The 24574-nt window shown below is 36.7% G+C and overlaps 1 protein-coding gene across 8 annotated transcripts in view; it reads right to left on the reverse strand.

Annotated features, from left to right (window-relative positions):
* Positions 1-24574, reverse strand: part of TTN (titin) — a 275368-nt gene that overhangs the window by 149238 nt on the left and 101556 nt on the right. For all 8 annotated transcript variants that reach the window (XM_064586770.1, XM_064586777.1, XM_064586776.1 and 5 more), the window contains exons 99-133: positions 23972-24155; positions 23679-23768; positions 23315-23582; positions 22946-23206; positions 21078-21287; positions 20791-20868; positions 20664-20690; positions 20180-20239; positions 19799-19882; positions 18188-18253; positions 16709-16756; positions 15485-15889; positions 14987-15046; positions 14494-14571; positions 14250-14327; positions 13571-13657; positions 13255-13335; positions 12148-12231; positions 11767-11850; positions 9330-9413; positions 9022-9102; positions 8796-8876; positions 8544-8621; positions 8182-8283; positions 7665-7769; positions 5740-5820; positions 5469-5546; positions 5160-5237; positions 4924-5007; positions 4245-4328; positions 2964-3044; positions 2444-2659; positions 1135-1212; positions 851-925; positions 351-443 (exon numbers count right to left, since the gene is read on the reverse strand). In XM_064586770.1, coding sequence (XP_064442840.1) covers positions 351-443; positions 851-925; positions 1135-1212; positions 2444-2659; positions 2964-3044; positions 4245-4328; positions 4924-5007; positions 5160-5237; positions 5469-5546; positions 5740-5820; positions 7665-7769; positions 8182-8283; positions 8544-8621; positions 8796-8876; positions 9022-9102; positions 9330-9413; positions 11767-11850; positions 12148-12231; positions 13255-13335; positions 13571-13657; positions 14250-14327; positions 14494-14571; positions 14987-15046; positions 15485-15889; positions 16709-16756; positions 18188-18253; positions 19799-19882; positions 20180-20239; positions 20664-20690; positions 20791-20868; positions 21078-21287; positions 22946-23206; positions 23315-23582; positions 23679-23768; positions 23972-24155 — 3812 coding nt within the window. The remainder of the gene's footprint in view (positions 1-350; positions 444-850; positions 926-1134; positions 1213-2443; positions 2660-2963; positions 3045-4244; positions 4329-4923; positions 5008-5159; positions 5238-5468; positions 5547-5739; positions 5821-7664; positions 7770-8181; positions 8284-8543; positions 8622-8795; positions 8877-9021; positions 9103-9329; positions 9414-11766; positions 11851-12147; positions 12232-13254; positions 13336-13570; positions 13658-14249; positions 14328-14493; positions 14572-14986; positions 15047-15484; positions 15890-16708; positions 16757-18187; positions 18254-19798; positions 19883-20179; positions 20240-20663; positions 20691-20790; positions 20869-21077; positions 21288-22945; positions 23207-23314; positions 23583-23678; positions 23769-23971; positions 24156-24574) is intronic.

A 24574-nucleotide genomic window follows, 5' to 3' on the forward strand; every position in this document is an offset into this window, starting at 1 on the left:
ACATTGTTATATCAGTACATGAATTTAAATAAGCCAGGAATGTGCCAAATGGTCACCGATTTTAAATCCAAGCATTCTATTTTATATATATATGTGTGTGTGTATATATATATATATATATATATATATCCACAGCTGTTACATAATAAGCTATGGATATATTTCAAAATAACTTTTTCTTTTAAAGATAGCATTACCTTCTTATCCTATGTTGACAGATTTTTATGTCCAATAAATCCTAAGGACTAACTTCAAAGACATATATAACAATGAAACAAAGCAAACACAGCTACCTTAATTTTAAAAGAGACATTATAAAAGACCACGATTTTGGAAGGAAATTATTATACCTTTAACAGCTGGCTCAGCCACCTGCTCTTTTTCACGTTTGGTAATTGAAATGTGTATTTTTTCCTCAGCAACTTTCTTTGATTCTTCAGGCACTTTAAAGATATTAATTATTGAAGAGCATTAAAACCAACCACACAAATACCATATACATAAAAATACACAAAAAACTGAAATGTAGGAATCAGGACCACAATACGTTCAGTAAAAAACAAAAAACATGAGAGACTATGGACTCTGAGAAACAAAGTGAGAGTTCTAGAGGGGAGGGGGTGGGGGGATGGGTTAGCTTGGTGATGGGTATTGAAGAGGGCATGTTCTGCACGGAGCACTGGGTGTTATACACAAACAATGAATCATGGAACACTACATCAAAAACTAATGATGTAATGTATGGTGATTAATATAACATAATAAAAAAGCAGCAGACAAGGTTAGAAAGACATGTTTATAGAACATGAGTAACAAAGATGTTTCTCGTAGTTATCAGTCTGCAATGTACCTTTGGGTGGTGGAGGTTTGAGTTTCTTGGGAATGGGCACTGGGACTTTTTCTTCAGGAACTGCTTTCTTCAGCACTTTAAAATATCAACATTTACAGATTTAAAAACCTGAGCCAGGTGTCTTAAGAGTAGTAAGAACAAAAAGTTAAGAAATACAATGTACAACACAACATTCCCAAACACACACACGATTTGTGCACCGTCACTTCAACATGTGTTTATAGTATGACAGACATGTAGGGAACACGGGTCTCTCAGAACTCATAATGTCTTGCTCACTCTACCTTTAGTTGGTGGGGCCTTTGGCTTTGTGGGAACCAGTTCTTCTTGGACAGGCTTTACTGGGAGAAGCTTCTTGGGTTCTTTAAAAAAAGTACATTAAGGGTATTTAATGTTAGACTTTGGAACATAAATAAAAAATGTTATTTATTTATATATCTTTTATCTACAGTGTAGAGGTGAGTGAGTGAGAATTACAGGTCCAAGTAGAATAAGCCCTAAACAAGCTGACAGTGCCCTTTCCTCCTGGCTTTTTGCTTCAATGAGGTCATTGTAACTCTCTCCCACATATTAACAGTCTCATTTCACTTCAGGTAGAAAAAATCATGGTTAAAACTTCTTTCTATATAATATTGGGTTTTATTTACTTATTTACTTTTTAATTTTATTATTATTGTGTTCAATTAGCCAGCATAGAGTACATCATTAGTTTTTGATGTAGTGTTCAACGATTCATTAGTTGCATATAACACCCAGTGCTCATCACAACACATGCCCTCCCTAATACCCATCACCTGGTTACCCCATCCCCCCACCCCCCTCCCTTCTATAACCCTCAGTTTGTTTCCCAGAGTCCAGAGTCTCTCATGGTTTATCTCCCTCTCTGATTTTGTCCCATTCAGTTTTCCCTCCCTTTCCCTATGGTCCTCTGTGCTATTCCTTGTACATAATATTGTTTTTTAACGCTATCTGTACAACCACATAGAATGTTCTCAAAGTGAAGCTATGAAACATCAGAAATTGGGGAAGTGAAATAATATTGCTTCATTTCAAAATTCCAGTAGGAACTTATTGAGTAAAATAAATGAATCGTGTGGAACCGAAATTATACACCTACAAATCTGATTGTCATTAGATATAACATAACTGCTTTCGTTAGCCTTCTTCTCTGTCTTTACTTTGGAAGCAGTCTTTGTCAAGTTTTCATGATGGGAACCCTGAGGGAGTGTATTTTTCTATGGTGCTTGATAATAACAAACTTTAAGAGATGTTCAGACATTCCATGTTTTGGAGTGATCATGGGCACTTGCAGATAAACTCATAACCCTTTGAGAAAGGAACTTTGGGACATTTGCTATTTTGTGTCTAAGCAAAAATAAGGGAGGAAATAGATTATTCCCAGAACCAAGGTCTAATAGGAACCTTAAGATTCATAGAAACTTTTTTTCTGGAAGTTATCTAAGAAAAAAAATTCTGAATTTGTCAAATGAAATAAAGTTCTTTCCAAATTTCTTCAGGCATCCAAATTTTTATCCTGCTCTAATGGAATCTGCATGTATTTAAGGTGATTGCAGGTTTGCATTTTGCTCATACCTGTGACATATTCTTCATGCTCTTTAAACTCTTCATAATGTTCAAATTCACGTTCCTCATATTCTTCATATTGGTCATATTCTTCTGTTGGTTCATACTCCTCAAATTCTTTATAGTCATATTCCTCATATTCGTCATATTCCTCTTCCCGTTCTACTGAAACAATTTCTTCTCCCCGGGTGTAAGACCATTCTTTCTCTTCAGTTACAGTTACTTCTAGAATAATATTGGCAACAGGCAGGATTTTACTTGAAGCTCATTTAGGGGTGATAGTGCCAATGCACTTTGATTTCATTCTTATGTGATGGATTCATGCACTGGTTATGGGAGAACCTGAATGTCTTTTCCCGGTCAAGGTATTACAGAGTGTACAATTCGCTATTTATGATTTCAAATGTTAGATTTCCTGCCTTTAGTCAACAATAAGTCAATAAAGGGTGGCAGTCAAATTAGGAAGTAACAGGCAAAGAGCTGTGTAGTTTCATGCTTCAGTTTAATACTTAGTGAAATCACAATATACCTTTCACAGGAGGAGCTTCTCTTTTTGGAACTTCAATGGATACCTTTTCTTCTTTAACAGCTCTTTTTCTGAATTCAGTGACTTTAAAAAGAGTAATTATTAAAAGTGAATTATGAGATCTTGAATATATACATGTTAAGAGATACTGTGTATGGACAATCCACAGACAAAGACAACCATCACCATGCCCATCATTCACATTTCTCATTAACATGGCAAGAAAAAGCAATAGACTTGGAAATAAACATGGTCTAATATACAGAGGAATGCTTTTTTCTAACCTGCTTAGTGCTTCAAAGATACTGAATAACTTTAGGAAGATCAAGTAGTATTTATAAGAGCTCAAAAAGACAACCAGACAGTAGCAACAGCGACTATCAAACAAGCATTGGACAGACACCTGAGTTCCATGAATAGTGTCTTCATCTGAATTCTAAAGTATTTTCAAGAAGCTCCACTGGCACAGTGCAGAAAACTCAGGATTTAAAAAATTTTAAATTTTATCAAAGATTACCACACAAAACAATCCTTTGGGCAGGTGAGTTTAGTATACAGACATAATGTATTAGAAGACAAGTACATTTTAAGGGAAAGTACACATTTGGGGGAGCTTCACACTTTTGTGGAAAAGAAAGAAGAGAGAGTACTTTCTGGCATCTGAAATGTTGAGCTTTGAAGTGATATGAAATAGCATGTGCATATTACTTATTTTATAATGTATTTAAATTATTTTCTCTAAAGATCCCAATTCCACTAGATTAGTTTTTTAAGGATTTTTTTTAGATCTATTTATTTATTTATTTATTTATTTATTATTTTATTTTTATTTATTTATTTTTAAAGATTTTATTTATTTGACAGAGAGAGAGACACAGCGAGAGAGGGAACACAAGCAGAGGGAGTGGGAGAGGGAGAAGCAGGCTTCCCGCAAAGCAGGGAGCCCGATGTGGGACTTGATCCCAGGACCCTGGGATCATGACCTGAGCCGAAGGCAGTTGCTTAACCAACTGAGCCACCCAGGTGCCCTTTTTTTTAGATTTTATTTATTCATTTGACAGAGAGAGAGACAGCGAGAGAGGGAACACAAGCAGGGGGAGTGGGAGAGGGAGAAGCAGGCTTCCTGCCGAGCAGGGAGCCCAATGTGGGGCTCGATCCCAGGACCCTGGGATCATGACCTGAGCCGAAGGCAGACGCTTAACGACTGAGCCACCCAGGCGCCCCTCCACTAGATTAGTTTTAATACATACATGCTTATATTGATTTTTGAAAAAGTTAGTATACCTTTTGCTGGTGGTTCCTCCTCTCTCCTAGGTTTGAGTTCTGGAATTTTTTCTTCTGGAACAGCTCTCTTGGGTTCTTCGGGCACTTTAAAGACAGATTTCACTTTAAGAACTGTTATCTTCACTCAGACCATGAAAGGCAGTCATATAATAGTAACTCAAACATAAAGGACTTGACATTTCATTATTTAAAACATAAAAAAACAACTATAGCAACGAAAACAACAACAAATACCCATAAGCAGTGCATTTGGTAAAGAGAAGAGGGTAAGTACAATAGTCCGTGTATTGAAAGGTGACATGTATCTCTTGCTCTTGGAGGCTCCTCTTTTTTAGTTACAGCAATGTGAACTTTTTCTTCTTGGGTAATTTGCATGTGCCTCTCAGTCACTTGAAAGGTAATTTTAGGATTAGGGAGTTAAGTTACTTAAAGTGGATTTTTTTTGGGGGGGGCAGGTATTGGCCCGAAAGTACTGTGATTTTGGACTACGGCAATTCACAACATACACACCAATAAACTTCACAACAAGTAATACTCCACCCATAGATAAGGCAGTAATAGACCACAGCCTCCAACATACTCCAGTAACCTCCATATAAAAGGTGTGACCCAAGGACAGCAGCGAGAGGATGAAAGACAAGACATGTTTTTGGTTTTCATGCTGGAGGGTTTCATTTACCTTTGGTGGGGGGAGGTTCTTCTTTCTTAGCCACTTTTGGAGGCACCCTTTTTTCTGGAACTGGCTTCTTTGGCTCTTCCGGCACTTATATCAGGCAACACAGTCAAGCACACAAGATGAAAAAATGTTAACCACAGGCACTATTTTCTTGTTAACGTTATAAAAATTTGAAGAATGGACTAATTTAAGATGAAAAAGAAAGACACTGTTCAAGAATAAAGTAAAGCCCAGGATACCTGGTGGCACCTTTTCCTTTTTGGGAACCGTGGCAGGGACTTTCTTTTCTGGCACAGGTTTCTTAGGTGCTTCAGGAACTTTAGAAAGATTAGGTTGAAGAATATTAGTTTGCATTACAGAGGAAGTGACATTTGGGGCTTAGAATTCACTTTTTGAAAAGATTATACATACACACAAATATTAATGACTCTATTCAGCAAAAATGTCTATACATCAGTGCTGACAAAACTCAGGCAGCACGCAAATGGAAGGCATTGATACAGCCATTAAGACAAAGGGTACCATATTTCTCTGAGCGAGAACTGTACCTTTAGCTGGTGGGGGCTCCTCTATTTTAGCAGGAATTTTCGGTTTCAGTACAATCTTCTTCTCATGCTTCTCAACCACTTGAAAAGATGATAAAATACACTTGTAGAAATGCCCCGATTTCTTTTCAATAAAAATGTAAGCAATCTGTTTACTTAGACACGATAGTTATCAATATAGGCAATACAAGTGGTAGACTGACTGCAAGAGAAGATAAAGAACGGGACAAGCCAAACACAAATAGGGCTAAAATTAATTTAAGGGTTGGTATACCTTCTGCTGGTTCAGCTTCAACTCTCTTAGAGATAAAGTGCATCTTTTCTTCTACAACGTATTCCTCAGGCTCTTCCATCACTTTAAAGACATCAGTTTTAAAGAAAAGTTGTAGTGTTTTTCATGTTTAATTTCAGCTGTGATTTATTACTTCAAAGAGTAATTAAAATAATAAAAAGTTTAACACTTGCCAAATCCCCGACTGTTCCCGTCTAAAGCCCCCCCAAAAGTGCATTTTAATCAAAGTGTACGCCTTAATAAAGAAATTGGGAAATAAGTTTCAGTAATTTAATTTTCAAGTGTATCATAAAGATAATAATGCTTATATTCGCAGGAAGAACAGGACAAGTACAAGACATAAAAACAATCCTAGTGGCTAAATTAATAACAAGCATTTGAAGATAAATTTCAAAAATAACAGAGCACTCTAGATTTGAAGGCTTCAGGGCAGAAACATACACTTGAGGAAACATAAATTGGATGATAAAAAAGAAAAGACCTGTATTACATGTGAAAAACCTACTGAGGACTTGGAAACAAGCTTTTTTTTTTTCCTAGTTTTGTGGGGGCAAGTATGGTAGAAGAGACAGGTGTCTTCATATGGTTTTTGAGCTTGTGTGTATAAAGTTAATTACAGAATAGGAAGATCTAGTTGTAGACATATCTCTTTACACTAGAAGTAAACTTAACAGGCTACCCATCTTTTCCCTAGATCTAGACTTAATGAAAACAAAGAGTATCATAGAATATCTCTCCTTTTAGCTATAATACTGAAAGAGATTTATAATGCATACTGTCAAAAATTGAAATCAGATCCATGCAATGAGAAGTTTCCTTGTGTACATGTTATGTTTGGTTTCCCAAATATGTCTAGAAGGGATGGGCCCTCTTTGATCTATCAGATTCCTGACTTATGCCCAACACCTTGGCCTTTCCCAGGAAGCACAACAGAACCAGTGGGCTTCCTCTTGGGAGTCATGTCCCATCTTGCCCTGTTCCAAGCCATTCCATTAAGGCTGCACATCGGAATTTCCCATGGAATTTTCTTCCACATGGAGAAGAAGTGGGGCGCCTTTTATTAGTCAGAAATGCACTCAAGGGCATCTACATATAGGAGTCTATTCATTTTTTTTAAGGAAGAGAGTTAATTTGTTATAGAACTTACTGATTTTTCTTTGAAGCAGAGCTACATTAGAACTTTCTTAGGAAAGTTCTTTCAGATATATAGCTTTAGCCAGAGTGCTGGACTTCAGCAGTAAACCTAGTGGTATCTTAATTCATTGCAAAGGACTGAAATAAAGCTCATTGTTCAATCCTTAAGAAACTATAGAGAACTAGCATTATAGGTATAGGAACGTCTAAACAACAAGCTAATTCAATCAAAGATATTACATAATTGTTTTCTCCATACATGAAATACAAGAAAGACCTATGTGGTCAGTGCTTCACTCTCAAACATGGCCTTGATTTCTGGAATGTAATAAGGTAATACAATTTCTTATTCATTTAAAAACTGAGTCAGGACACATTAGTGAGCTGTGCTGTCAACACTGCTTTATGTTACCCATGTTTTAGACATTAGACTACCAGGTGATGTTTATGCTGGCCCACCATGCTGAAACCAAGTCCTGTCTACTGGAAGGATAAATGTAGATGGAGATACCTGCACCATTAATTACCTGAAAATATGAGGCCTCCCCCCACTTCCCCCTTAGAGCCAAGTAAGAGAGGGTAGACAAACAATACATTGGATTTTTACTGTAAGTAATGTTCCTGAATCTTGTGTTTTGATCAAAAGATACATCTAATGAGGCCCTTGGCTATTCACGAATTTGTGTCCACTTTCATTAATCTGATAAACAATCTGTGAAAGAAAACAGCTCATCAAGACTCCAGATCATCTCCAGCTCATTGGCGTTGTTTACCTTCATATTCTGTAACCTCCACTTTCTCTTCCTCCTCTCTTTCCTCTTCTCTATAAACTGAAACGGATACTCTTTCCTCTTCTTCTGAATAACTCCACTCCTCCTCTGTGAATATTTTAAAAGATAATATTTAATTTAAACTAAGCCCCCTGAAATACTGGTAATAGCCATGTGTCCCCTACAGCTGGATAATGGTTCTTGTAACTGCTGAGTAGTGCTTCCTCATCACATGGAAGAGAGAGCTGATTTAAGATAAGGGGACAGTACAGCCCAAGACTGAGAAGAATATTCAAATAATGTCCAGTTGTGGCCACGTTAACAATTATCACATTTTCAGCACCTCATTCACTGTCTTGAAATGATTTAAGACCACTGCAGACACAAAAGACTCAGTCTCAGAAGGCTACGGCAAGTAGACACTGATAAGGACAACTTATAAGGTAAACAGTCACATCTGGAAAGAAAGACTTCGAGGAAACACGCACACCCATTTCTCCCCTCACTTCTGATTATATACCTTCGTGTCGCATGACTTCCACTGTTTGAGGAACTGCAACAGATAGTCTTTCTTCGGCAGCGAATCTTTTTTCTTCTACCACAGTTTTCTTAGAAACTTCGGCTTTAAAAAAGCATTAAGTTGAAGTGTAAAAATCAAGAATCTTAACAATCCTCTTTCCCTAAGAGTTTGGGGAAGAAATACACAGTACGCCACTCTAACAAAATGGGAAAACGAGTTATGCAACAAACATCATGAGGATACACACACACGCACATTCTGTCAGAAGAGAGACGGAGGGTCATACAAGAAGACACCGGATAGAATGAAGCAAGAATTCACAGGCAACAAGATTTTCGTCAGAGGTCTGAGACAAATCCTACCTCGGGGAGGAGGAGCTTTCTTAGCGACAGGAACTGGTACAGGAACTTTCTCTTCAGGGACTGGTTTCTTATGTAGAACTGGCATTTAGAAACATGCATTTTTAGAACTTCAGAGTTATCCCACTGAAGCCCAACCCCAAACACAAATATATACCCACAATGTATTCATATCACAAAACCACCAAAACCACCATTTGCCTTCTTACATGATGTTATATAAAGATGGTTCTTGGAAAGACAGAGAGACAATACCTTTTGGTGGTGGAGCTTCTTCCTCTTTTTGAGGAACAGGTCTTTTTTCTTCAGGAACTTTCTTCTTCGGTATTTCTGGCACTTAAAGAATAGCATTTGATTTTAAGATTCTCAGAAAGTCAAAATAAAAAGAGCAACACAGAATTGGCATGCCCATTAAAGAAGGCATGCAATTAAAGAAGTTTGAAGGAAAGACAAAGTTATTTATGAAGATGGAATTAAGTACCTGCTGGTGGTGGAGATTCCTCTCTTTGAGTAACAATAGTGATTTTTTCTTCTGTGACAACCCTCTTCTGTACTTCAGGAACTTGAAAAGACATTAATTTTTAGAAATAACTTTGTATTTTCCAAAGCAGCTAATTTACAGCTATTTTGTAAGAAAGTAGGCAGGTGGACAGACACTTCTGTTGAATTATTACTCACACCATAAAACACTCACTTTGAATTAAACTAATTCAACAGATAATTAAACACAAAAGTGTTTTGTACTCAAGACATAAAAATCGGGCTTCTTTACCAAGCAAGGCATTATACCTTTAGGTGGTGGAGCTTCCTTTTTCTTTGCAACAGGAACAGGTATCTTTTCTTCAGGAACAGGTTTCTTTGGCACCTCTGGAACTTAAAGTTTTTAAAACAGAACATTAGTTCCACCGATGCCACTCTTATGAATGGACGTAGGCACACACACCAATCTTTAGTAGGTCATTAATGTCATAGAGTTTCTATGCATTGACAAAATAATGCAGAAAAACTATAATGTTAAAAAGGTCACAATGTAATAAATGTCACAAGGAATGTTATAGAGGCATTCAGGCAATTAAAAATGAGTCATATACACAAAAAGATATGTACAAAATTCATTCTTATATATTGGTATGCTTCTGATAAAAACAAATTAGTGACTACACAAACAATATAGAGTGTAGTTATAGAATATAGCAAAGTCTTGTTAGGCTTTGTGTCAAGAAATGGAATCCATAATAACAAGGGACTTAATTTATCTAAGACTATCTTAGACTAAGACATATTTAGAATAATTGTACCTATATGATACCATTTTTCCCATTTCTCTTCTTACTTTGTTTGTTTTTGGTGTAACTGTAGTGTGTTTAAAACTCAGGAAACACTCATTCTAGAGTAGGCTTCTCAATCTGAATCCATGTGTCAATGACTTTGGGGAGCTCTGTGTATGAAGTTTTGTGAGTATACACATACATGGTTTTCTCTAAGAGGCTCCATAGTTTTCAACAGGATCTCTGACCCAAAAAGGTTTACAGTGGCTTAGTTTATCCATTCTAAGTGTTGATTATATAGAATTTTTCACTGGCAGATGTTATTTTAACAGCATGCATTGCTGGCAATAGTTGTTTCCATTTTAAATAAGATAGCAGTTTTTGTGAACTCTTGAACCTCTATGCTTTCATTTGTAATATCCTGATGTAATTATACAGATATATACACTTATGTCTGTATATATTATCTATACATGGCTGTTTATGCATATATATGTTACTATGTATATTTGTTTTTAATGGTAGGTGAGACATGCCTCTGTGTCTCCCTCAGCACAAGTGCGTTTGGTATTAGTACTGGTTTTAGTAATATGACCTTTTAATGTATCTTATTTTCAAATAACCATATTTTAATGATTAGATAATCAGAAATCGTATTTTAATGATTAGATAGTCAGGAATCATTTTTTTTATAAGACCCAGAATTCTGAAAGAGTCAAGAATTTGAGAAAGAGAGAAACAGATTTGGTTTAGGAAAAAAATGGAAAATGGGAAGTCTGGCAAAATGGGAACACTATTTAAAATGTATGATTTCAGTAAGCCTGGTTTTCCTAAATTGGATGATACTGAATTCGTACTGAATCTCTCTGTAACAGACCAGAGGTACGCAGTTTGTAGCTTCATTGCATCCAAAAGTAGTGTCTCTTTTTTTTTTAAAGATTTTATTTATTTATTTGACAGAGAGAGAGAAAGCACAAGTAGACAGAGCGGCAGGCAGAGGGAGAGGGAGAAGCAGGCTCTCCACTGAGCAGGGAGCCGGATGTGGGGCTCGATCACAGGATCCCACATAAGGATCATGACCTGAGCCGAAGGCAGCCGCTTAACTGACTGAGCCACCCAGGCACCCCAAAGTAGTGTCTTTTTTTTTTTTTTTTAAAGATTTTATTTATTTATTTGACAGAGAGAGAGATAGCGAGAGCAGGAACACAAGCAGCGGGAGGGGGAGAGGGAGAAGCAGGCCTCCCCACAAGGAGAGTAGTGTCTTTTACATCACCAACCCTCTCCCCCAAAAAGGAACCAAATTCAAAAACCAAAATAAAGGATTAGCACATTGAATCCGAACATACGTATATGAAAGGTCCCCTGACTAGCTAATTAGATAACTGCAACACTTATGGCAAATATTGACGTTCAGTTAATGTCAGGAAACATGGTCAAAGTAAATGTCAAAAATCAATGTTTTCAACTCTTCTAGACTTGCCACTATTGACTTTTTGGAAGAGTTGCAGTTACCAGAAGCAGTGTATACATCTTTATCTCATTAAGTCACACTTTCCAGTTGTGACTCTTTGTAACCCATCATAACTCATGGAAGTGTTTTTTATTAAGAAAAGTCGTGTAAATGAGGGGTAAAAGGCTCTTCCTAGAAATGTGCCTGTAGAAAATTAGTTTCACAAAGATTTCTTTCTCTAACAGAGGAAAGATAGTAAAAGTTTAAGACAGCAGTTTGACATAGTTACTTCTTTTAAGAACATTTTTGGTGGTGTCTTTGGACTGTTCCGTGTCATAAATAATGTATGTCAAGGGTATAGGCTTGGAAGGTGACCAACAAATGAAAAACACGAGGGACATCTAAAAGACGCAAAATTGTAAGACAGCATAGTATGTGTACGAAGACCATATAAAGCAAAAGGCTGGCATTTGGGGCAAAGGGTTGCCCCCGATCAGTTCTGGTGTACCTTTTGGGGGAGCGGCAGGTTCCTTTTTGGGTACAGGAACAGCCTTTTTCTCCTCTGGCACAGGTTTCTTGGGAACTTCAGGAACTTTAAAGATAACATTGTTGAAACAAGGTTGAGAATTCTAGTTTCCTTCTGAGACATTTAAGATGACACGAAAGCATAAATCCTCAGTAAGAGTGTAAGAATTTAGGAAGTCACTAAACATGCTCTACTTGTGGTAGAAATGTATGCAAATAAATCAATACCATAGAGACGTTGCATACATTCCATGAAACAAATACCCAGGTAGTATGGTCTAAAGTTACTGATACTTGTGTTAACACATTACCACAGCTAATGAGATCAGACATTAAGGAATTTTTTTAAAAAATGTTATTCTACCTTTGGCTGGTGGGGGCTCCACCTTTTTAGGAGTGGGAACAGCAACCACTTCTTCCACGACTGGTTTCTTAGGTGGCTCAGGGACTTTAAAAAAAAAAAAAGTGCCATTTTTGAGAAATCGTGTGTTTTTACAACAAGGCATATGCTGTTGCAGGACAGAATTAAAATAAAGAGTAGACATGTCTCTTTTATGCCAAATGAATGCAAGAAAACGCTATATTAGAAGCAAGAGGCGAGGGAACCGGAGGAAAGGCAGATTAGAAAAAGTTGTGGTTGTTATTGACCTTCAACAGCTGGAGCCTGCACTTTACTAGGAACAGGTAGGAGCCGCCCTTCCTTAGAGGTGCCAGTGCCTCAGACGCTAGTTTTAGAAACTCTACATTTATCAGGCAACTGCATTATAGCAATTGCATTAGATTATCTTAAATATTTTTTGTATCCTAAAAGTTTAACAATTTGGGCGGGGTGTGTGGGGGAGGGGGAGCCCTAATTTGTAGCAGCTGCCGATTTCCAATTTCTGTGGTGGTGTAAATACTCCCACCCTGGCTAACAAGCGAGACATCATGGTCGTGGAGTGGGGAATGATGCGCAGTAGCCCCCCCAATCTAGGACTTCCACCACGTAGGCACAATCGATGTAAACAACCTCAGAAACAGAGAGAATAATAACATGCAGTGAAAGTGGAAGTTAGGAGTTTTGACCATTATCATAGATTTTAATATAGTTTGTTTAATTGTGAGTTTATGTAGTTCAACTTTTAATCACGGAGGTGTTGAACACTGGGTAGCAAAATTCCTGCAAACTTAACTATCAGCTCTGGTGAGTGGCCACAAGCTGGCTCCAGGAAATCAAATTTCTATTTCCAAGTAGCTGGTCACCAGATTGTAAGGTTCCTGAAGCTGGGGCCAGAGCCTCCATTCATTTTCATTCCCCTCTCCTGTGGGCTCCTCATGGTCTTTCCACCCCCACCCCCCTGGAAGGTCCATTGTACCTAGTGGCTGTAGGTCTGCTGACTGTGTGACCAAATCCATTCTTCAATATTAACATATCCAGAGGCTTACGATCGAAATTTTAAAAGATTTTAAACTTAGAAGGAATGACTAATACCTTTAGGTGGGGGCTCAATCTTTTTGGAAACAGCAACATGAATTTTCTCTTCAGTAACAGTTTTCTTCTGTACCTCGGGGACTTTAAAAAATGTACATTTTAATTACTGGTATGCCATATTATGGGTGGTAATTATAATTCACAAAGAATATTGAAATACAAATTAAAACAGAGACAAGTGTGCAATGAAAAGGCGACAGAGAGCTACAAGGAGACAGAGATGCCTTCATAATCCCAAATTAGGTATGAAGAAGAGAGATAAAAATTCATCTAAAGCCCTTCCATCTGAGCCCCCAAATTCAAACGTGTGTTATACCTGTGACTGACACCTCCTCCTCTGTGTGAGAAGCAAAGACCATCTTTTCTTCTGAAATAACCATCTTCTTTGTATGCACAGCTGGTACTTTAAAGAGAATATTTCACATTTAGTATTTCTTTTTCTAGGACAAGATACCTGATCAAATACATAGACTGCACACTACATGTAAGTCTTTAGACACAGAATGAGTGAGTTAGTACGAGTAGCTTGAGAATAAATTCAGTATTGACAAGAATACAAACCATGTTCTGATATATGGGGACAAACGACCCATGCAGCCTTTATCAAACATTGTTAAATGGGAATCAAATAGACACAACTTCTTCACACGTAATATGGTGCTTTTCCAAATCCATTAGGGTTTATGCATATAAATGAGAGGATAGGGAATATTATATGCAATGGAATGCCTTGCATAGTAAAATTAGAAGACTATTAAACAAAACCTTCCTTAAATTAAAAAAAATATGTAATTTTAAAGCAGAACTAGAAACAAAGGGAATGTTATTATTTCCTTAAATTATACACATGTGCAACTCAACATAAGATATATACTGTAGAAGAATATATTTTGGTAGTTTCAGATTTGTGAATTGTTTAGTAATATATGTACACATATACGTAGACATAAATAAAAATGTTTAAAACTTGTAACTGGAAAGACAAAGATGTATACCTTTCACTTCAATAACTTCTTCCTGCACTGGAGTCCGAGAAGGTTTTTGTGGAACAATCTTCTTTGAAACTTCAGGTACTTAAAAAATATGTACAAATATATTTCTATTGTGAAGAATATTGCTTTGCACAAAATTTAAAAATACCTTAGTTTAGATAATTATATAAATAACTAACATGGGAATATACATCAGTAAACAGATGACGTGTGTACATGGTATTAGAAATGTTTTAAATCATAATACCTTTGGTGACTTGAACTTTCTGTTCCTCCATTCTTCGAGAAGTCTTTTCAATTTTTTCAACTACTGGCTTCTTTATAACTGCAAGCATTTTAAAGAAATTGCAGTACTTTTAGAATTTCTATTCAAATTCTCTGTTTCTACTATGTATCTACGTATGTTTATATATAAATATATATGTATACATGCATATATACATATATATAATTTTTAAGAAACAAGCAAGTTTGGTACTCTGAACTTTAAGTACAAATTTCTGTACTTCAAATATTTTGGTTGTTTTAAAAAATACTTATCACAACCATCTTTTTATCATCTTTTTAATTTTTGCATTAAGTAAATTAGATATTCTTAGGAAAAAAATTCACTGATACAATAAAGCTTAGAGAAGAAGTTGTGCCTATTGGATTGGACTGGTGACTTATACATCTTTGCCCAACAAGCCATGATAATGATATGGATGTTCTGATCTAGTTCAATAATTCCAATTACATACCTTTTGGAGGCGGTGCTTTCTTTTCAGGCACTTTTGCTGGAATTTTTCTCTCATGTGATTCTTTAACAAAAACAGAGGAATAAGAAGGGATGCTTAAATGAGTAAGTTCTAGTAGATTATATTTAACTACAAAGGAAGTAAGAATATATATTTGTGGAAAGTATTGTGTTTGGGATCTTTATGGCTAACATGATCCCTGGCGCTGGATTTCAAAGCAGGATCCAGCAGAGGTGAAGAAGGCAGTGGAAGTAAACCCTGGATTTCTGCATTAGAAGACAGCACTTGGAATCTCGTGATGGGACTACATGATTCGACTTAACAATGTCGAACCTGAAAGTGACTGAAGAAACGTCAAGAGTAAGTTTCTAAAAAGGTCTAACCTTAAAAGATCGAAATGGTCATTTCACTGCCTTCCTATCTATTGCAGCTCAGGTTAATAGCCCTGAAAACATCACACCCTGAGGAAAAGAGAAAAGAAGTTGCCCGGTCGATACACACCTTCGTAAACCTCCTTCTGCACTTGGATCACTTCTCTCTCTTGGTAAGTTTCCTCCCAGTCGTCCTCCCCTTCGTCATAACCTTCTTCCCTTTCATAGTATTCCTGGCCTTCCTCGAAGTCTTCTTCCCATTCCTCGTGAACTTCCCTCTTCGCTTCTACCTTGGTCTCCTCATAGTCTTCATCTGGTTCTTCATAGTAAGGTTCTTCAAATGGCTCCGTGTAGGGTTCTACTTCTAGTTCATCGTAAGGTTCCTCCAGAGATTCGATGAAAAGTTTCTTCTCCTCATAAACAGCACGCTTCTTCTCATACCCAGGTTCTTGTTCTTTGTGAACCTCTTTCTTTCTGGTTATGGTTGTTATTTTTACTTCTTCAGCCTTGGAGGATACATCAATAATTTCAGGAGCTGAAATAAACAAACAGTATTAGCATATTAATTATATTCGTACCGTAACTTCATAAACCAAAGTCTATGTTGTCACACAATATCAGTATCTCAGATCTCAGTATGATGTCGATAATTTGTTACATTTTCTGGGTATTGGTCCTATTTACATTTTTGTTGGCTATGGAACACAGTAAAGAGTATGGAGATGCACTTGCTCTTCATTTGAGGATTTTTCCGGTGTGAACAGAATGGCATTCAGTAAATACCCAATGGACACATCTTCCATTGTTCTATGAGAACTCCCACGGGATATTTTACCATTTGATCATTTAATGGAATTTACATCTAATGTTAACCTCTATTTAAGTTTCCAATTATTCTTTCAGAAACATTTCTAATTTTAAAGCGACACTTTTGATAGTTGAATGTGACTCTATAATCAGTTTAATAAGATAATACTTAAAATTATGTTACCAAATCAATTAGTTGCTTTCATAATAAATTTTTTTTTTTTTAAAAAATAAGGCTAACATCGTTTACGTGATCCTTAGCACCTGTGTTAGCTACAACTGAAACGATAAGGAGGATGCCTCCCTTTCCAACCCTCGCCACTACTCTCTGTGTCCACAGTCCTGAGGCTGCATAAACACCTGCCTGTTTCCCTTCCGGGGCCAGGAGCAATAGGACATAGTCCTTTCTAGCGCTAATTGTAACATGGCAGAGGAGATGCCATAACTTTACAATCAGCTAGAAGGCTTCTATTTAAAAAATAAGAATACAAAGCAGAGATGCAAATCTCAGAGATACAAAAAATATTTAACAATATCTTTCACTTACCTTTTGCTGGAATCAGGGCAGTAGGAGGCTGGGGTTTCTTGTCAACCTCTGGGATTTTAAAAAATAGAATACATGTTTATTTTTAGAGTATGCATTATTTAATGTTTACTAATCTTGTGCATCTTTGTCAGTTATTTGTACAGTCTGTGACTACTGCTAGTATACCAAACCCCTTTATAATTTCCATATTTAGCTTACCAGCATTGCTATGCAATGCCGTATTAACAAAAATAGGGAAAGGTTGAAACTTGATTCTAGTTTAGGTTGATTTAAAACAATTTCAATTAACATGAGACATGAAGAGACTATTCAGTAAGCCTAATGCTAACAAATAATGCATGTTTAATTTTTTCAATGGTTAACTGTAAAGTGGAGGAAATACCCATGCTTTATGAGCTCCCTCTTCTGCCGTAATGTTTGGACTCAGAAAAACATCTCGGGGGGTGCCTGGGTGGCTCAGTTGGTTAGGCGACTGCCTTCGGCTCAGGTCATCATCCTGGAGTCCCGGGATTGAGTCCCGCATCGGGCTCCCTGCTCGGCAGGGAGTCTGCTTCTCCCTCTGATCCTCCCCCTTCTCATGTGCTCTCTCTCTCTCATTCTCTCTCTCTCAAAATAAATAAAATAAAATCTTAAAAAAAAAATAGAAAAACATCACAGGGTGGTGCTTTGTGCTCCCGGATCCTCCTCCTTGCCAGGAGGGCTTCCTTACTCTGATCTTAGCTAAACAGGTAAAACGATTTGCTCAGATTTAGTGATCCAGTCTTCCTCTTAAAACTCTTCCAGGATATGGGGCGCCTGGGTGGCTCAGTTGGTTAAGTGACTGCCTTCGGCTCAGGTCATGATCCTGGAGTCCCGGGATCGAGTCCCACATCGGGCTCCCTGCTCAGCACGGAGTCTGCTTCTCCCTCTGACCCTCCCCCCTCTCATGCTCTCTGTCTCTCATTCTCTCTCTCGCAAATAAATAAAAAAAATCTTAAAAAAAAAAAAAAAACTCTTCCAGGATATAGTAAAAAAAAAAAAAAAATGGAAGTAATTGAACTGATCCTCCTTCAAAAAGTGTTTTGTTTTTCTGCAGGGACTGACAGCTCAGGTGAGCCAGGAAGGGTTCTGACTTGGGCTGGAGCAGCCACTGTATATTTGCATCGGTCCTTGGCCGTCAGCCGGTAGGACTGGATCAAGAGCAGCTGTGGGTGGGTAGGCAGCTCCCTCCAGAAATAACAAGAACTCTGTGGTGTTACCACTGCGTGCCATGGGCAGACACAGGCACAGGAGGATGGGGAGAAAAAAAAGGAAAGCGTGGAAGTTGACAAAGAGAAAGTGAGGGCTGAGTTCTAGAAGAGGGTGAGAGTGAGTGAAGGGAGAGGCTCCACTTTGGGAATTCAAACTCTTACCTTCCTCCTCCTTCCACTATTTGGAGTTTAAAATTGTTAACCAGGAGAAAAACAGTAAGACTCAGTTTTCATTAATTAATGATAATACCTTTAGGTTCTTCTTTGGGCTTCGGAACAACTTTTTTGGTATCTTTCTTCACAGCTTTTTTGGTCACTAAAAAATAAGATGTCAGAAATAAACGAGTAAAACGTTTTCAGGAAACGAAGAGGTTTCTTGAAATACTTTATTTTTTCATATGTTTTGATGGTAACGAGACTCTTGCAACATTATTGCAAGATACCTGTTTCAGAAAGGTCTTGCGCTAGCACGTGGAACGTGTTTTTTGGATGGAGGTAGAGTGTATAGGGTGATTCTACATCTTCACTGATTTTATGCCTGCCTACAGTTTTCAAAACATGCAGAACATGAACCTAAGTGATACCACAAATAGAAAAGGTACACATTTTCACTTAGTTTCACTTAGATAAGAACACTTTAAATTTGTCAGGATGAAGAATAACAAGTGAATTAGTAAAATTAAAAGTCCTATCTATGATATTGTGGAAATTTTCTTTGTTGTTGCTGATGTTATACCTTGATCATGGCCCCTACTTATAACTTGAATTATGGCTCTTAATATTCATGAGTAATTTAATTTTTTAAATTTAATTTTTAAAATAAGATTTAATTTCCCAAGTTTCCCAGTGGGTAGTTAAACTTAGCCATGTTGACAGTAGTACTCAAAGACTAAATCATTCATTAAGGTAATTATTATTTCTGACAACAAATATGATTTTTGATTCTCGTTCTTCTCTGCTATCAAAAGTGGATGAAATATATTTAACTATTCATATAAATTATAAAAATGCTTTTATTACTGAGATGTATTAGTCACAAAACTGGAAGGCTTTTTGTTTTTTCATTGAATTTTCCCTGAGGCTGGCTGAAAAGTAGCTCAAGCTCTGGACACCAATGGTAGCAGATACTGGGATACTGGCTTGCCAAACCCTGGAAACTGCAATGGAAAAATCTGACTTTGACATGCAGAATTTTTTCCCAGTGCAAGGAGAATTCTGACAGCAATTCTCAACTACCCAGAACTCTAGAAAGTCCCAGGTTGTCTGTTGACTGATTTAGTTGAGCAGCTTGGGGGACAAATAGTATAATTCATCTATTGAAATATTTGAAAAGGGAAATTCCTTGACACACTCAAGAGCTCCTTATTGGTGAACTCATTCCTTAGATAAGAAAAAAAAATCAAATATATCAAAGATATTCTAAATCACATTTTTGTAACAAAATAGCAATTTTTAAAAAGGTGTTAACTTGGTAATTGAGAAGAAAACACTGTAACTTGCAACATGACTATAAACTAGTATGGTTTATTTCCAGAAGCTTCACTAGAAGTTAATTATTTTATTGTTATATAGTTACATATAGTTAAAATATATAAAGTATGAAACGTGGAATAGATTTGCCATTAATGTTTCAGTGGTTACATTAAGATAAAATATTTTAACATTAAGCATTGCATTTGGTTTGTCTGATTTTCAGAGTTTTAATCACATGTCTTGCACATTTAGAGCAAGTAGTTTACATTTTGAAAGGCAATTCAACCTACTGGCCACTAGAGGGCCAACATGTTGCATTAGACAACATTTCCCAGGTCTGCGATAGTTGATTATGTATTTTGACATCTAGGTAGATAACAGAAAATACCTTCAATGCGTTTTGCTGGTGGTTTCTTTTCTTCAGGTGATGGTAGCAACAGAGGAATAGGAGGAACAACCATAGGAGGGATTTCTGAAGAAAAGAAATGCCATCATCATGGTTTGATTTCTTTGTGTGAGGTATAATGGAAAATCTTACGCATTCCTTTCAGTAATCAAAGGTGTTATAGTACCAATTCATCAATCAGAGCAAATAAAAATAGCATATATAATTGTTAATACTCTCTTGCTTTGATTTTTAATTACACAGTGAAGAATATGACATGCAAGGCTGTGCTCTGGCTCTCTACTGTGGTTTGGCATCGCTAATTTCCTTGTGGTATATATAGAATATCGTTGCTGCAAGCGCAGGTGTTGTGCTGGGTCTTACCTTCTGGAGGTACTGCTCTGATAGGCATGGTTGGGATGGGAACTCTGGAGTCAGGAATATCTGGAAAGGAACAATTAAGGGTAAGCATAGAGGGACTGAAACCACAGATATTAGACAACTAAGATGTGTTTGTCAGGCATTTCCAACAACAGAATCTAATACATAGACACAGAGATAATTAGGATTCTTTTGTATGCAACCACATAGGCATGTTTATTCCCTGTGAAAATTGGTTCTGTTCTATGGCCACACAGTTTTGGCAATATCCTAGATATCAGCTGAATGAGACCTTATTATCTCTAATTTCCCAAGCTCCCAAAGCCTAACATTTATGTTATTTCCTGAAAATTATTTTGCCAAATAATATCTTACTGAAAAACCTAAATCATATTTTTAGACATTTCAGTTTGGCTTCTGTCATTTACAAAATTCTACTGAATATATTTGAGCAAGGCTTTGTTTTGTTTTGTTTTTTTAAACTTACCAGGAGGCTTCATCTCAAGCTTGATTTCTGCAAAAGAAAAAAAATGACGTTTTTGTATTTAGAGTCGTCTGGGCAGGATTGTTTGTTTCAGGGATTGCAATGTGGCTTAAATGGGGTGTTTTCTGACCTTTGGTTGTTAAGTACAGCTCTGCTGTGCTTCTTGCTTCACCTCTCGGTTCCAGTCGAGCAATTACTGAATAGACACCTAAGAAGAATCATCAAATTTTTGTTTTCTGATACATTTATAAATAACACTTCTTTATTTAAATACAGTATGGATTTATTTATCCTTCTTTTTCCTAAAAAAAAGTATTCCATATAGAATTACAGAGTGTAAGTGTAAGCTAGGGTAGAATATATAAAACAGACAAGATTTAAATTATATATTCACGGGGATGCCATCAACTAAATTACCTTCATCATCTGGGGTCACATTGTGAATGGTCATATAATGGCAGCGACCATCATTCCTAAAGTTGTACTTCTGGCTCTCGGTTAGTTCTGTTGGTCCTTTGTACCATGTTACAATAGCATCATCAAAGGACACTTCGCATTCAAAGGTGGCAGACTGATGCTCGCTCACCACAATGTTCTGTATGCGTCTCGTAAACTGAATTGGTTCAGCTGTTTAAGTACAAAGAAGATTCAAAGTTAGATTGTATAGGGAGGAAGGCTTTTCACTGTGCTTTCCCCTCAGGTATTTAAAGCCTCAACCTATGTATCCAATTAGAAAAATAACAAAGGCTGAAAATATAAAACAAAAAGAAAGTGCTCTTTTATGCATCAGTAACAAGAAATCATCCCAATACTTAAGTGTATTTCTTCAGAACCAATGTAGGAAAGTGTAAAGAAATCCCTGGGAGCCCTTAAAATATTTGCACAAAGGCAATAGTCAAAGGGGCTTATGACCCTAAAGTCAAATTAAACTTTAAAAATGTTAGTGAAATTGGGGGTTCAAAATAAAGGGAACATAAACTTAATTTTACTGTGTAACTTATTCCACTTCTAAATTCTTTCTTCTGTAAAAGAATTTTGCTATTCAGGACCTAGAATTGTTTATTATTTACTGTGTTATAACTTTCCTTGTGAAATAATTTTAAACTCAAGAGGAAGTCTGAACTTCTAAATTTCAGATGGTTCATTTTTAAGAGTTCTGAAACCTGCTTTGTAAACACCTGTGGCCCCGCACAAAGGGGTCATGCCCCCTGTGCCCCTGGGAATGAATGGCAGGGGTATTTAGTAGGAGAATGGGCTGCAGTAGAAGGCCCTTTTGCAGGATTTTGTTTAGAAGTCTGGAATTCAATGTATAACAATATCGAGAACATCTGAGACATCATAAGTACTCTGGTGAGCCTTTTATTTTTTGAAGGATCATATAAGAATGCAATTATTTAAAAAATGAGAAGTGGTTTCAATTGGATCCTTTATATGGAAACCTGCTAAAAATTTTTGAACCTTAAAATACAACCAGGCATTGATATCCACTTAAAGCAAGTCAGAGAAGTTGAAATGTTTGTGTATCTAAGTCTTATAGTTTTATTTCAAAAACTATAAATGGGCACCCACTGGAAGTAGATGCTATCATTATAGCTAAAATGTTGCTCACTACAGTCCAAGGGTGTCTTCAGACAGTGCATATGATCAAAAGATTAGGAGATAGATATTATTGCTCCTAAATCCCGAGATTTCCTTTTACTTCAGAGATTTAGAAGGTTGGAAAATAATCCTCACATAAAATAGTTATTTTTGAAAAATAGCTGCTAATCACACATGACATCTGTTGTTAATTTTATCTAGTAAGTTTCAGACAAGTAGATTCAAATTAATTTCTGTAAACAAAATAGATTTTTTTTAGATCTATTAGAGTTAGCCAAGATATTTTAGCTATAGCTATGAAATCTGGTCATTTCCAAGATCTCTGTCTTAGAATGAGAATCACAGATGTGAGAATTATGCAATTTAGTAAAATTATAAAGAATGATTGAATTTAGCAGAACTACAGAATTTAAATAACTGTTAGACAGTCATGTCTTCGTTTGGATTGAAATCTGCCTTTGGTCAAAAAAAACCCATGGAAAAGATTCGGCACTTGTGTGAACATTTCCCTTTTGATTTCGTGTGCATCTTGAGATGTGAATGAATGCTGTGAGTGTGTGCTGGGAAAGGAGAACACACGACCACTTTGGAATATGCATAATGGCAGGGCGGCCGCGGGAGGGGTCCTGCACCACGTCTGCCACTGACCTGTGCACTAATAACCCCAGCTGTGGCCGTTCACCCACCTTCAATTCTGAGCTCTGCTGAAGTTTCAAGGTCTTCATATTTGCAGGTGTACTGCCCCTGGTCTTCTGCTCGAACATCTGCGATGGTCAGCTTATGGACTTTGTGTTCCACTTCTGTCTTATGTCTATCTTGGGGCTTAAGGATTCTGCCATTTCTGAACCATTCAGATTTTACGTTTGGCACGGAAAATTGGCATGTCATGGTGCAAGTCTGGCCTTCTTTCAAAGTAACATCCTGAAGATGCCGTTCCCAAGCAGGCTCTGCAGGTATGACACAGAAAACATTTTGTTTGATATCACATGCAGATGTGCTCAATAGTAAGTGAATCTCACAAGTTTGTTTTTTTTAATAAAATGCTTTTTACTTACCGATTACAGTTAGTTTAGCACTAGCGATGTGTGGACCACACACCAATCTATAATTGCCCTGATCTTTAAGTTGACAGTTTTTGACTCTGAGTGTATGCCGATCACCATCGATACTTATTTCAAATTTATCACTGGGTTCCAGTTTTTCAGTCCCTTTGTACCATGAAAGCTTGATTTCTGGATAATTAATCTTAATGTCAATTTCAAACACAGCATCATCATCTTTCAAAACTGTCTGATTCTCAATGTCCTTGATCAGAGTGACAGGCTAGGAGAATAAGGAATTAACACACATTAGTCACTCCTTCTCTCATAATTCCCAATAACAATCTGTTCACTGTATTATCTTCATGATTCACTTTACCTCTGTCTGTGATAGCCTTTGCTGAATAAATGATACAAGTTCCTCAAATTCCCTTTCATCCTTCTCTGACTTCTCTATTTCCTCAATTTCCTAAGGAGGAAAAAGTAGAAGTATTACATATGGAAAAAAATTGAATTAGAGGATGCAGGATTATATTCATCTTCCATTACTGATGCTACTTAGGTTACATTAAATGATCTCATATAGCTGTAGGGTTCTGGAAATTCAATGGATATATATTAGATGTTTCAAATGTAAATTTTTAAGATGATGCTATATACAAAAGATCATACCAATCTATGTGTCTCTTCTTCTTGACTTTGCTTTAGCAGTTCAAATGCTTGAAGAAGACCTCGGAAGTCAGTGATTCCATACATGCGAGCATATTTTTCATATTCTTTAGGATCAACATTTTTGAGAAGTTCCATGATATCGATTTCTTCTTCTTCTCCAGGTCCTTTCTTTAAGACTGGAGTCCTAAATGAAATCAGAAATAAACATAAATCACCTGTCTTCTACTTATTTTGAATTGCCTATCATCATTTAAAGATCATAAGTACCATTAAGGTTTTTTGTTCCCCTCACAAAGGCATAGTGCTATGTCCTTTGTTCAAGAAATGACAGTTTTACCGTGTTCACAATAAAAAAAAAATGTGGGTTTGGTGATGAAGTAGATTAAGATTGGACCATTGTAACAAGGTACCGAAATGTAATCAATGAATTTAAGAAAGAATATATATTTGTAAATTTTACTACCAAAGAGTCTAATGAAATAATTAAAAGGAAAAGCAGTAACAGCAATGGAAAGCATTAATAAGGGATAAATATCATATGTCATGGGAAAGATGTGTGGAAAGCAAATGCTGATTAATTTAGTAATTGACTATGTTGAAACG

Source organism: Mirounga angustirostris, unplaced genomic scaffold (genome assembly GCF_029215605.1).
Source record: "Mirounga angustirostris isolate CCGP_5_RB_7025 unplaced genomic scaffold, mMirAng1.0.hap1 SCAF_3, whole genome shotgun sequence".
In the NCBI taxonomy this organism is placed as follows: domain Eukaryota; kingdom Metazoa; phylum Chordata; class Mammalia; order Carnivora; family Phocidae; genus Mirounga; species Mirounga angustirostris.